The following is a 14061-nucleotide window of genomic DNA, read 5'->3' as shown; positions in this document are numbered from 1 at the left end:
GGGGAAAGAAGAACATTCTGCTCTGTTTCAGGACAGTATGGCTGAGGCACTCAGGAAAGACACAAATGCAGACCAGACTCCTGGGAAGGGCAAGCTCTCGTAGGTGTGCATTTTATTACTGGATCTGCCCTTGACTTAGGAGGATACTACAAAAGGCAGAAATGGGACCTCAAACACCCAAGAGCCAACTCTTAAACACGGCCTTTGGAGTTGACAACAATAGGGGCAAGGCAGAGGAGGTGAAGAAAATCCAAAGAAATAGCCAAAAAGCACAATTGTTAGTGGCTGTCTTAAACTCCGTGCCACTTCAGGATTACCCATTCTGAGAAAGTGTCACGAAATCGGCCTCTGGAATGTCCAGGTGAGAGTCCCTGACTTGCTGTCCCCTGAGCCAGTGTGTTTTCTGTAAGCAAGAGGGCCATTGGGAAAGGGACTTCCTCAGGCTCTGGAGAAAGCCTCGGCCACCCACCCTCATAAAGGCTGAGAGAACAGAGGATTGAATGGGCCCGAAGTCCTCCATGGTTTCCACTGGACATCTTGCCATCTCCACAGAGGAGCCTTGGCTAACTCCTGATTTGGTAGGTAAGAAGACTGAGTTCTTATTGGGTAAGAGTTCTGACCCATTTCTCAGGGCCAGTGTCTTCCTGCTCTTATACCATAACAGAGATTAATGTCCAAGAATTAGGAGATTCACCCACTGCCTTGGTTACAATGTGCGGGACCATAGGTTTTAAACCTGAGTGCCCTATGTCTTTACTGGGAAGAGACTTACATTCCCAATTACAGGCCACAGTTCAATTTGAGGAGCCTTATGATAAGGCAATGGCCCACGAAGAGCTCTAAGTGCATAACTTAATACAGACAGATAAATAAAAGACCTCGCTTCCACTGCATGTTACTTTTCAAGTAGACCCCTCTGGGAAATAGAAGTTGCTGGTAGAGCTGTTAATGTACCCTCAGTCCAGGTTACCTTGAAGCCCAATATTGGTTACCCATGGAAGAAACAATATCCATGAGACCTGAAGCACAATCGGTCATACAACCCCTGATAGCAAAATTTCTAAAGTATGGACTACTACAACCCTGGCAGTCCCCATGTAACACCCCCATCCTGTCTGTAAAGAAAGAAAATGGGGAATACAGATTTAAGACCCGAGGACAGTTAATGAGGTAGTAGTCTCTGTCTACCCAATAGTTCCTAACCCTTACACAATATTGACCCAAGTCTCTGAAGATGCTAATTGGTTCACAGTATTAGATTTAAATGTGCTTTCTTTTACATACCTTTACACCCAGATCTCCCAGTATATTTTTGCTTTTGAATGGACTGATCCCAACCTTCATGCTATATCTCAGTTTACCTGGACTGTCTGTCTTAGGGACAGTCTCATCTCTTTGGGAATGCATTGACAAAATAATTAAGGGAATTATAGTTAAAGAATGGATCCATTTTACAATATGTAGATGACCTATTAATTTCCAGCCCTACTAGGGAATATTCTGATAAAAGTACAATTCAGGTCCTTCATTTTGGGAGAAAACAAGGGTATTGTGTATCCCCCACCCCAAACACAAGGCCTAGATTTCTGTTCAACATGTTAAACACTTGGGATACATGTTCCCTCCTGGGACAAGGACCCTAGCCCAGAAACAAAAAGAGACCATCCTGGCACTTCAGCCCCTTCAGAGTAAGAAATAGTTAAGAACCTTTGTGGGAATAACTGGATTATGCTGGATTTGGATTCCTGAGTTGGGGCTCATAGCAAAACCACTCTATGAAGGTCTAAAAGGGAATGATCATGAGCCTTTGATCTGGGATGGAACCTGCCAACAGGCATTTCTAACCTTGAAAGAAAAGATGGGAACAGCCCCTGCTTTGGGACTCTCAAACTTAGAAAAACCTTTCACCCTCTATATGGCTGAAAAACAAGGGACAACTTTGGGTGTTCTAACTCCAAGGCTCGGGAATAATCCTAGATGAGTGGCTGCTCTAAACAGCTGGAACAGGTGGTAGCTGGATGGCCATGATTCTTGCAAGCTATGGCCACCATCACTCTATTGGCAGAAACAGTCAGTAAGTTTACCTTGGAGCACCATTTAGATGTTATGACCTCCCCATCAAGTACGGAAGGTTCTAGAGGCAAAAGGACATCAATGGCTAATAGGAGGCCAGTTACTTAAATATCAGGCCCTTCTGCTTGACATCCCCAGATGTTACCTTTAAAGTATGTTAAGTTTTAAACCTTGCTACCCTGTTCCCAGACTCCACATCCCAAGAAACAGATCCCCAATTCATCCACTCGTATGTGAAAACCATGAAACAGACCTACTCTAGCAGGTCTGACCTTAAAGATGAGCCCCTGATAGCTTTGATGTTTTGTGGTCTACAGACAGGAGTAGCTTTATTCGTAAAGGAGTAGTAAAGAAGGCAGGTAATGCTATAGTTAACCAAGAAGAAGTTATTAAGGCCAAAGCTTTACCGCCCCAGACTTCTGCTCAAAAAGTGGAATTAATTGCTCTAATAAGGACCCTCCAACTGGGAAAAGAGTCAATATTATTTACTCACTCTAAATATGGGTTCCTGATGCTCCATGCTCATGCTGCCTTGTAGAAAGAAAGAGGACTAACATCTAAGGGGTTCCCCATGAAACATCACAGAGCTCTTAGAACTTTTAGATACTGTCCAGCTCCCAAAAGAAATAGCAGCTATTCATTGCAGGGGACACAAAAAGGGAGACATGTCTATTATTAGAGGAAATGCTCTGGCAGACAGAGCAGGCAAGGCCACTGCTACAAGAAGATCAGTGCCACTGGCCACTGCACTAATGCCTATACTCCACCCATGTCAGCAGAATCATACTATGCACCTGAGGAAATGAAACGAACAGAAAGAAAGGCTTACAAAAAGAGTCCCTCATGGTAGTTGCTAGAAAGCAGTAAACTTTCTCCCCAAGGCTGAGCAATGGAAAATAATTAAGCATTTCCCTAACTCCTCACATTTGGGATGGAATTCTCTCTTCAAATCGGTTTCCCAAATATTCTTGGAGAAGGGACTGTTCCTGACTGAAAAAGGGGTCACCAGGGCCTGTGAACTCTGTGCCCATAATAACCCAGGAAGCCACCTACTCAAACCTTTATAACATCAAGGAATCCTGGGGAAGACTGGCAAATAGACTTCACTCAGACTGCCTTACAGAGTACTACAATACTCGCTAGTACTTACAGCCATTTTCACCAGGTGGATAAAACTTTTCCCGCAAGGACAGAAAAAGTATTGGAAGGGTCCAAATTCTTACTTAAAGAATTTCATCCCAAGGTTTGAATTACCAAAAAGCTTCTTGCAAAGTGCTAATGGACCCTCCTTCATAGGGAAGGTGACCCCGCAGGTTTCCTCCATCTTGGGCATTGGGCATTACCTGTCGTCGTCGTTCCTCCTGGAGGTTTCAATCCTCTGGTAAGGTAGAAAGAGCCAACCATGCTTTTAAAAGGACATTAGCAAAACTCTGTTGGGACACCTGAGAGGCCTGAGTTTTTCTCCAATCCATAGCCCTCTTGTGCATAAGGAGGGCTCCAAGAGGAACCCTAAAACTTAGTCCATTTGAAATAACCTATGGAAGGCCCTTTTTAACTTCAGATTTCCTGTTTGATGAGGAGACACCTAGAACGCTCACTCATATGATCAACTTAGGCCAGTTTCGAAAGGCCTTTCAAGAATATGGAAATAAAGCATTTCCCTTTCCCACAAAGGAAAAGAATAAGTCCCCTCTTGAATCCGGGACTTAGTCTTACTGAAAACCTGGAAAGAAGGGAGGCTTCCCCAAGGATCTATTACGACCAAAATAAAAAGCCCCTATCAGGTGTTGTTAAATACCCCCGTGCTGCTGTGAAACTTCAGGGAGTCACTAGTTGGGTACACCTGTGTAGGATTAAACTTATTTTCTCATGAGTCCCTGCAGGTGTGACAGAAGAACACCACCTACACTTGTGAACCGCGAGAAGATTTAAAGCTGTTGTTTCACAATCACACAGATAAGTAGCATGACAAGGAAAAGTATGTGCAGTAATAAACCACACCTGTTGTTCTTATGGTAACAATTCAGAGTTAGGTGAACTGCATGCTCAAGGCCTTCCACCCTCCTGCAACTCTTTAAAATTAAGGAAGAGTGTATAATCTCTGAGGGGAAAATGAAGTCGATCAGCAGGGCTTGTGTTCCAAGCACCAGTCACAACCTCAGCTATGAAGCACAGCTGGTCAAAGCCCTAATTTTGGGGTTTGCCTGCATCAGAATGGTTAAATCAAGCAAATTAACATATGCATTACCTCACAGTTATCCTTTTTGTGGTGAAAACACTGAAAATCTACCCTCTTAGCATTTTTTAAGAATACAGGATATCGTTATCTACTATAGTCACCATGCTGTACAATAGATGTCTTGAACTTATTCCTCCCATCTAACTGAAGTTTTGTGTCCTTTGACCTACACCATGAAGGCAGCAATTTGTGACCTTAAGTTATTTCTGTGCTTACCTGTTTAAGCCTCAAAGCACGGAATTTACCTCTGTCTAAACTATTTCATTATTTGAACATAATTGTGACCCTACTCACAGTAAACTGTCAGTACCAACAAAACAATGATATTGTATTTATAATTATGATGGCTATTTTTAATTTACTTGAGTGTTTATTATGTGCAAAGCACTTTGTATTCTTTCTGTTATTTGTTAATAATTCTCACTGCCGCTCAATGAACATGATAACCTTGATATTCCCATTTCATAAATTAAGAAACCAAGAGACAGAAAGGTTAATTATAGTGTTCAAGGTTAAGTAGCTAAAATTTGGGTTAGAGAGAATTCTGGTCTAAGCCTGTCCAACCCAAACCCTTCATGCTTTGCCAAATTCTGTTCTGCTTCCACTTAATATAAACAAACAAGTTAGTTGTCTTAAATGTCTTATATTTACATTGAAATTGTCTTCTTGAAACTCTTTGGCCTTCTTTTTTTTAATAAAAGAGAGGGAGAGGGAAATAGAGAAGAAAAGGGAGGAGGAGGAGAAAGAATGGGAGGAAAAGAGAAGAAAAGGTGATGAGGACTAGAAGAATATCTACCAAAATGCTGATAGTGATTATCTCTAGGTAATGGGCTAAAAAGTCGATTTCTACAAGTGTGTTGGAAGATGTATGTTGACCATCTTTATTTTCCTATTTTCTAAATTTGCTAAAACAAATATGGATTATGAAGGAAAGACATTTTACATGGTCTCTAAAATGAAGATACAACTATCTTGGTAAACAAGATTAGTAATAATATTTAATTACTAGAAAACTACTCAGAATATTTACCCATGTGTTTAATCTAGCAAGTTGAAACTTTTCAAAGGTAAGCAATATTTATAAGTTAATGGGGATGTCATTCATCATAATTTGGACAATAAAAATAGGGGTGCACTAGTATTAGTCTTTTTGCTATTTGATATTTTAACTGTACCGAAAATCAGGGTACTTTAAATTATAACTAAAATAAGTGTACTTTTCTAAAAAGTCTTTTGAGATAAAATAGTAGCAAGCTGGCCAAAAGACACGCTATTTTTTAGCGATCCACGTGGTGATTTCATATTTCTTAGTTAATTAAATAATACTTTTATCATCTAATAGCAGAAATGAATGGGTGCAGAATTCAAGGTCTCAGTGATAGCTAACTATTATTAATTAGCTTCCCTAAATGTGACAAAGTGAAAGAAGGCAACATTTCTTTTGCCAAAAATTGTGCAATTATCATTTTTTATTAGACACAGAGTTATGGGGATGAAACAAGAAATATTTCCTGATAATCTCCCAAATGTTGTGGAAACTAATTTCTTGGAGATGAATTTTGTGCTTTTTGCGACTTTTTTAACTTTTAGTTTAGATTCAGGGGTACATGTGCAGGTTTGTTAAATAGGTATTGTCGGGGTTTGGTGTACAGATTATTTCATCACCCAGGTAATAAGCATGGCATAGTACCTAATAGGTGGCTTTTCAATCCTCACCCTCCTTCCGCCCTCTACCCTCTAGTAGTTCTTGGTGTCTGTTGTTCCCTCCGTTGTGGCCCTGTGTATTCAGTGTTTAGCTCCCATTTATAAGTGAGAAAGTGTGGTTTTGGTTTTCTGTTCCTGCGCTAGTTCACTTAGGATGATGGCGTCTCGCAGATTAATTTTGAATATTTCTTCCTATAACAGAGAAATTTCTTTTCATGTGAATTTGTAGGTTGTTTTTTCTTAGTGTAAAAAGTGAATATGTTGTAACATGAGGAATTACAGACCATTTGTCCAACAGAGGGTAAGTTTAATATAAATTATGGGAGCCTACAATCTTAAAAGGTGAAGCTTTGGAAGGGATATGGTGGAGTTTGTAAAACCAGGGAAAAGATGGAATGCAAGTGGACCTACATTTTAGATTCCAGAATTTGAAATGAGAAGGCTTAGGTAAAATAAAAAGAAATGCCATGTTGTATTACTCAACAACAACAAAAATTACTCTAAAGGCAGCATGTATTTCAAGCCTAAAAGAGATAGAAAAACAAAAGAAAGCAATTTCTTTATAGAAGGTTAGGAAAGGGTTGAGGTGGACATGGTGATTTCAAATAAGCATGTTAGGAGTTCACCACGTGCCAGAAACTGCATTAAGAACTTTAGAGAGATTATCTAATCTAATTGTCACAATAACACTTTGAGACGTGTATTATCATTACTTTTTATTTCCCCAGCTTTATTGAGGTATATAGGTGATGCCTTGAAAAAGAAAGAAATTCTGTCATTTGCGGCGAGGTATATGGACCTGGAAGACATTATGCTAAGTGAAATAAGTGAGACACAGATAGACAAATACTGCATGACCTCACTTATACGTGGAATCTAAAATATCTTTACTTTTATTTTATAGACAGGCATCAGAGGTTTCTAGAAATCTCATCACTTTACTCAAGGTCATACCACTAGCAAGCATAGAAAATAAGATTCAATACTATGCAGCCATAAAAAGGAACGAGATCATGTCCTTTGCAGGAACGTGGATGGAGCTGGAAGCCATTATCTTCAGCAAACTAACTCAGGAACAGAAAACCAAACACCGCATGTTCTCACTTATAAGTGGGAGCTGAACGATGAGAACACGTGGACACAGGGAGGGGAACAACACTCACTGGGGCCTGTTGGGGGAGGGTGGGGAGGGAGAGCATTAGAGAAAAGAGCTAATGCATACTGGGCTTAATACCTAGGTGATGGGTTGATAGGTGCAGCAAACCACCATGGCACACGTTTACCTATGTAACAAACCTGCACATCCTGCACATGTACCCTGGAACTTTTTAAAAATTAACTAAAGAAAATAAGATTCAAACTCAGATTATTCTGCCTCCAGAGCCAAACTCCTAACCTCTCTGCTATAGTGTATCAGCGAGATTGCTGATGTCACACAGAGTAACGAAAAGAAATAGAAGCCAGGCCTGGATACGGAAGAGCCTGCTATATATGGCTAAGTGTTAAGTAACATTTTGTCTCGTGTTTCTACAACTCAATTAATTATCACACAGACTCAAATGATGTCAACATGGATTGCTACTTAAAGATCTGGATGATGGATCAAAAATAACTCATTTGAAACTTTGGTTTAGGCAATTCAAAACTAGATAATGTTGATTAATTGACTAACCACATCAGTAAACAGAGTTTCCTCATTTCTAAAATAGGAATAATAATCATTCATACCATGTATATTTCATATAGTAGTTTTATAATCAAATTACACAATTCAAGTGAAAATACTAAATAAACAATAAAAGTCAATGAAGGCTGGGCATGGTGGCTCATGCCTGTAATCCCAGCACTTTGAAAGGCCGAGGTGGGCACTTGAAGCCAGGAGTTCAAGACCAGCCTGGCCAACATGGAAAAACTCCATCTCTACTAAAAATACAAAAATGAGCTGGACATGGTGACAGGTGCCTGTAATCTCAGCTACACAGGAGGCTGTAGCACAAGAATCACTTGAAGCCAGGAGGTGGAGGTTGCAGTGAGCTGAGATCGTGCCACTGCACTCCAGCCTGCGTGATTTTTTTTTTGAGACTCCGTACCAAAAAACAAAGTCAGTGAAGATGAACTAATGCTTAAGATGGAATACAATTATACATGATAGAAAAAAGTAAGGCTTGGTTTGTTTCACTTACAAAAATAAAGTTATTTTTATTTCCTGCTTTACCACTCATTATTCACCTGCAATTTCTTACCATGTAAAGAGCTTTCTGATGGCATTTTTTACCTCTTCATTTCTCAGGGTATAGATGAGTGGATTCAACATAGGTGTCAGAATACCGTAAAATAATGCCATGCTTTTGTCTATAGATAAAGTAGAAAATAGATGCATATAAGTAAATATACAAGGTACAAAGAACAAGGCAACAACAGTGAAGTGGGTACCATCAAGATTGGCAAAAATGTTACGAAGTTTTGGCTGTGCCATGTGTTGAACAAGAATGTACCTCATCAGAATCTCCTATACATTGCTGTAGGGAGTGAATATTGGTACAATTGCTTTCAAAAGCAATTTGGCATATTTTTGGAAAAGTCGAACATTTGCATACCTTTCAACATAGCAATTCAGTCCCTGGGTATATGCCCCAGGAAAACTTTTCCACACAGACAAGAATGCTCATAACAGCCCTCATACAGCTGAATATGGAAACAGCCCAGGTATATTTAAAAAAGAGTAGTAAAATAATTATGGCATATTCACCCAATGAAATCTTGTGCAATAGTAAAAATGATGAAATACAATGACATGCAACAACAAGGATGAAATATTATGTTTTTGAAATATTTTTGAAATATTATGTTAAGATAGCAAATCAGAAGACTACAAATGTATAACACCATTTTTATAAAATTAGAAATAAGAAAAATTAAGCAATATATGGGTTAGGTATATATACACATATGTTAAAGCTATTTTCATAAAGTAAGGAAGTCGTAAACCAAACGAGAATATTGGTTAAGGCAAAGAAATAAAATAGAGAAGACACATATGACACAAGTTATTAGGAATGTTCTTAAATTGATAAGTTCATAGATGATCATTAAATAATTATGAATAATTATGTTTTATAACATATTAATATATAATTTTATTATTTATTACATATTACATATATTAAATAATACACATATTATTTGTATCAAATATTTTTAACTAATAATATTTTTAAATCTTTTATGAAAGAAATCAGCCATGGGGTACCCTCTCACCTCTAGCCTACCTTCCTTTTCTGCCTTCACTGTGGACACTTTCACCTTCCAAGGAGGAGGAGTTCAGAGTCCCTTCCCCAATACCATACCTACCACCACATCCTTTCTCTGCTCTCTCTCCAACCACAGCAGAATAAGTAAAATTTATAATAACAATTACATCTTGTTTGTGTTTATAACTAAAAAGTCCTCCAGGAAAACTCAGTACTGAAGGGTAAATGTACTGACAGAGTGGCTGAATGAACAGTCAATGAGCTTCATCTACTGGTAACTTTCAGAATACCTGTAGTAGGAACATTAAAATGGAGCTGTCTCTTAGAGAGGAAGAGTAGTGAAAAACACAATTAAATCTTCTTAATTTGATGTTTTTCCCTCTTGTGATAGTTGTGTCAAGTCCATAAATCTATGGGAACTATATGCAATATTTTCTTTTTATAAAATCACCTAAAAATAATTCTAAGGAAATATGTGAATAAAATGAGGAAAAAATAAGATTGACCCAGATTTCACGTAATCTATATTCCTGAACAAAATAGAATCATAGGATATCTGAGCTGAAGGTCCTTAGAGATTCAAAACAATCTCCTTAATTGTATGCATCAGGAAATGGGAGCCCTGAGAACTTGGATGGAGGTGGGGATAGCCCTGCAACTGGAACCCTGTTTCCTGACTTTCCATCTAGTGTAATTTCCACGGTATCATACAGCAGCCTCTTCTCTTAATGCCAAGTTCTCATACCTTAGGCAGCTCCTCCTATAGTATTTACCCAGTCTTCTCACTTGTAGCTGAAACTCAGATGACTTTTTCCCCTGAAATACATGATCTACTTCCTCCAACCCAAGTTCTCCCTTTTCCCTCCCCAGCATGAAGCAGGAAGAAACATCTGCCATATCAAGCATACCTATGATTCCACACCCTAAAATGGCTCCTGAGTTGGTCAATCTTCTATAAACAGAAGTCTAGGCAAAGAGTGGGATTCCTGAGGAATTGCTTTCCGGTCACCTCTGATCTGACAAATCCATGATGTAAGTGCTTCAATTTCCTCAAAGAAAAGAGTAGAGGCAAGGCATGGTGACTCACCCCTGCAATACCAGCATTTTGGGAGGCTGAGGCAGGCAGATCACTTGAGGTCAGGAGTTCAGGACCAGCCTGGCCAACATGGTGAAACTCCGTCTCTACTAAAACTACAAAAATTAGCAGGACGTTGGTGGCACGTGCCTGTAGTCCCAGCTACTAGGGAGGCTGAGGCATGAGAATTACTTGAGCCTGGGAGGTGGAGGTTGCAGTGAGCTGAGATTGTGCCATATATACCTGTCTTCATCTACATAAATATATATACATACATGCATGCCTGCATACATGTGTAAGACATACATACTACTATCACTCTACTTTAAAATACTGTATGAAAGCAGTAGTGAAAGAGCATTAAACTAGCAATCAGTAGTCTTTGTGTGTGGCCTATGTACATAGTTTAGCCTGTCTGTACCTCCGCTTATCTTTAAACCTGAATAACCATTCATGTTCCCACATTGCTCCAAGGAGTTTTATAAGGGGATTATTTATTCAACACAGATTAAGCTGGTGCATGAAAAATTCTGAGAATATTATGCTTTCAAGGTATCAAATGCTATTTTATTGCTATTATTTTTTCATAATCAAGATCAACATTTGCATTTGTGTTAGTTCAGCATCAGATGGTACTAATGAGTCCTCCTTACTACCACCACTCTCACCCAACCCTCATCACATTCCTGGTGATTATACCTCATTCATTAAGTTGTTGAAAGGATTAAAGAAGTTAATACAATTAAAACATTTAGAACAGTGTCTGCAGATTGGAAGAATTCAGTAAGGGTCAGCTTTTATCACACATTAAAATACAAACTCCATGAGAACAAGGAGTTTTGCCTGCTTTCTTTTGTGCTGTATTTCTAGCCCCAGGAATATCACCCAGCAAATGCTAAGTGTTCAATAAACACTTTTGGAGTAAATGAAATAATCTGATAGTTTGGTTACAAGCGCTTTGAGGGAAAGGCAGGGATAGAGCGGTGAATAGGAAGAGAAAGGGGAATTGAAGATTTAAAAACAGCTAGCAGCCACCATTGAACAACAGACTTTGATGTAGGTCTTTACAAAGTCTTATAGGTCCTCTCACAGCCTTCTGAAGCTGGTATTGTCAATGTCTCCTTCTGTAAATACGGAAATTGAGGCCCAATGAGGTTAAATGACCCATTAATGTTTAAGAGATACCCAATCCAGCTCTTCTAATTGCATCCTGTACAAACTTGGCTCCCTCTAGCGGCAAAATGGAGCAAAGCAACAGCGGTTAAAGAGGGCTGCAGTCCGCTGTTGGGCTGGAGAGAGGAATCAGCACCCCTGAAAGAAGTGCTGACAATTTGTTTTGTTCTTCCTGGCTCTTCTCTTCATCATCCCAAGTCATCATCACCACCATTCCTTGGTCCTTCAAAAGTTCCTGGTCTTTCCTGCTTGGTGTCCATTTTGTCACACTTTATCAAGAGGTCCTGAGGTGGGAAAAACCCTGAAAGCTGACTTAGGGACCTGTGTTCCAGTCCTCGCCCTGCTCTGGAGTTAAAGTGTAAGTTTCAGTAAATCCCTCGACCGCTCCACATTATTTATTTACTTATTTATTTATTTACTTATTTATCAGCCTGCTGAGAGTATGGAGGGATAAGAGTAAAGTGGCTCTTTACTCTTAAAAGAAAAATGAATTTCACTGAGCACTGTGTTAGCCAAAACAAATGAATTATGTAGTGATTTTATTCATTTATCAATGAGATACCTGGACTTCCCAGACACTCCCTCATTCACAGGCCCTCACAAGTTTCTTGAATGAGCTCTTAAATGTCACACTAAGAACCTTCTGGACTGTACTCTCCTTGAGGGAAAGATTATATCTTACTTTCATTTGTATTCTCACTCACTGTAAACATTCAATAAATATTTAATGAATAAAGGATTGAAAGAATATGTGGGGTTATTATAACAACAAGAGCTAGGAGGATAATTGCCATTGCAAACATCAGACTGGAAATACAAAGGCTGTGTTAGATGCTACAAGATGGAAAGTCTCCCAATTTCCTGGCTGGATTGAGATTCTCTGGAGTGTCACTTCTCCCCTAAGTTCTTCTTGATGCTAAACAGCTTCCTCATGGCATTTTTCACCTCATTGTTCCTTAGCGTATAGATCAAAGGGTTCAGCAAAGGTGGCATCACAATGTTAAAGAGGATGATAAGTTTGTCAGCAGCCAGGGTGGTGGAGGGACGAATGTACATGAACATGGGGGGCATGAGAACCAAAAGGACAGTGATTATGTGTGAGCCACACGTGGAGAGAGCCTTACGCCGGCCCTCAGATGACTGGTTTCTTAGCTTCGGTAAGATGATAACATAGGAAATGAGAAGGATAAAGAAGGAGACTAAAGAAATCATACCACTGTTGGCCACCACAATGAGACCCACCATGTAGGTGTCTGCACAGGCCAACTTGAGCAGGGGATGAACACCACAGAAGAAGTTGTCTATCTCATTGGGCCCACAAAACGGCAGCTGAACCGTGAGGAGGGTCTGCAGGATGGAATGCAGGAAGCCAGCTAACCAGGAGGCCCCCGCTAGCAGGCTACACTTCCGGCGATCCATGATGGCTGTGTAGTGCAGGGGCCTACAGATGGCCACATAGCGGTCATAAGCCATGGCTGTAAGGAGGAAGATCTCAGTGCCACCAAAGAAGTGGGCAGAAAAGAGCTGGGTCATGCAGCCATTGAAGGATGTGAAGCATCTTATGCTCCACAAAAGTGTCAGCAATCATCTTGGGTATGGTAGCAGATGGATAACATACGTCAGCAAAAGACAAGTGGCTCAGGAAGAAATACATGGGAGACTTCAGAGTCTTGCTAGCATTGATGGTGATGATAACCAGAAGGTTCCCCAGGACAGTGAGCACATGAAAGAGGAAGAATACCGCAAAGCATGCATGCTGCATCTCTCTGCTCTCAAAAAGGCCAAATAAAACCAACTCAGTCACGTTGTTCTTGGCACCCATGGATTATCTGCCCCGATGACCGACAAAGTGGCTGGCTGGCTCTGCAAAGACATAGATTATGAGATATAAGAAAGTTGTATGAGATACGACCAAGATTATGGAGTAAAAAAGATACTAGCCTTCATCCCCATCACCAAAAAAAATAAAATTTTTATATATATATATAGAGAGAGAGAGAGAGAGAAAGAGAGAGAGAGACAGAGAGAGCGCGCTATCCACAAACCAAAATAGCTCTGAGAGGGCTCAAGGGCCCATTAAAGAATCTGTAGCAATACAGAGGAGCAAAAACATGGAGAATAACCACACAGAAAGGATAGCTAGTGATATCTACATACTCGAGATGCCAGGAGATGGTTAGGAACAAAGAGGAAAGGCTGAGGCAATTAGAATCAGTAGAAACCTTGCAAGCCAGAAGGGATTGGGGTCCTATCTTCAGCCTCATAAAACAAAATAATTGTCAGCCAAGGATTTTGTATCCAGCAACCTAAGCTTCATAAATGTAGAAAAGATAGTCTATTTCAGACAAACAAATGCTGAGAGAATTTGCCACTACTCAGCTAGAACTATACAAAATGTTAAAATGAGGGGAGGGGCCAAGATGGCCAAATAGAAACAGCTCTGGTCTGCAGCTCCCATCAAGGCCATCACAGAAGGCAGGTGATTGCATTTCCAACTGAGGTACGCAGTTCATCTCACTGGGACTGGTTAGGCAGTGGGTGCGACC

At 39.9% G+C, this 14061-nt stretch overlaps 1 protein-coding gene across 1 annotated transcript; it reads right to left on the bottom strand.

Moving 5' to 3' along the window:
* Nucleotides 1–12403: 12403 nt before the first annotated feature.
* LOC107127339 (olfactory receptor 4S1-like) lies at nucleotides 12404–13374 on the bottom strand. The gene is given in 2 exon segments (XM_015435261.3): nucleotides 12404–13066; nucleotides 13068–13374. Coding segments are annotated over 2 exon segments (933 nt in total). The 5' UTR covers nucleotides 13338–13374.
* Between the last annotated feature and the right edge of the window lie 687 nt (nucleotides 13375–14061).

This window comes from Macaca fascicularis, chromosome 14 (genome assembly GCF_037993035.2).
Source record: "Macaca fascicularis isolate 582-1 chromosome 14, T2T-MFA8v1.1".
Classification (NCBI taxonomy): domain Eukaryota; kingdom Metazoa; phylum Chordata; class Mammalia; order Primates; family Cercopithecidae; genus Macaca; species Macaca fascicularis.
The sequence above is the reverse complement of the archived record's forward strand: the minus strand, read 5'-3'. Positions and strand labels throughout refer to the sequence as shown.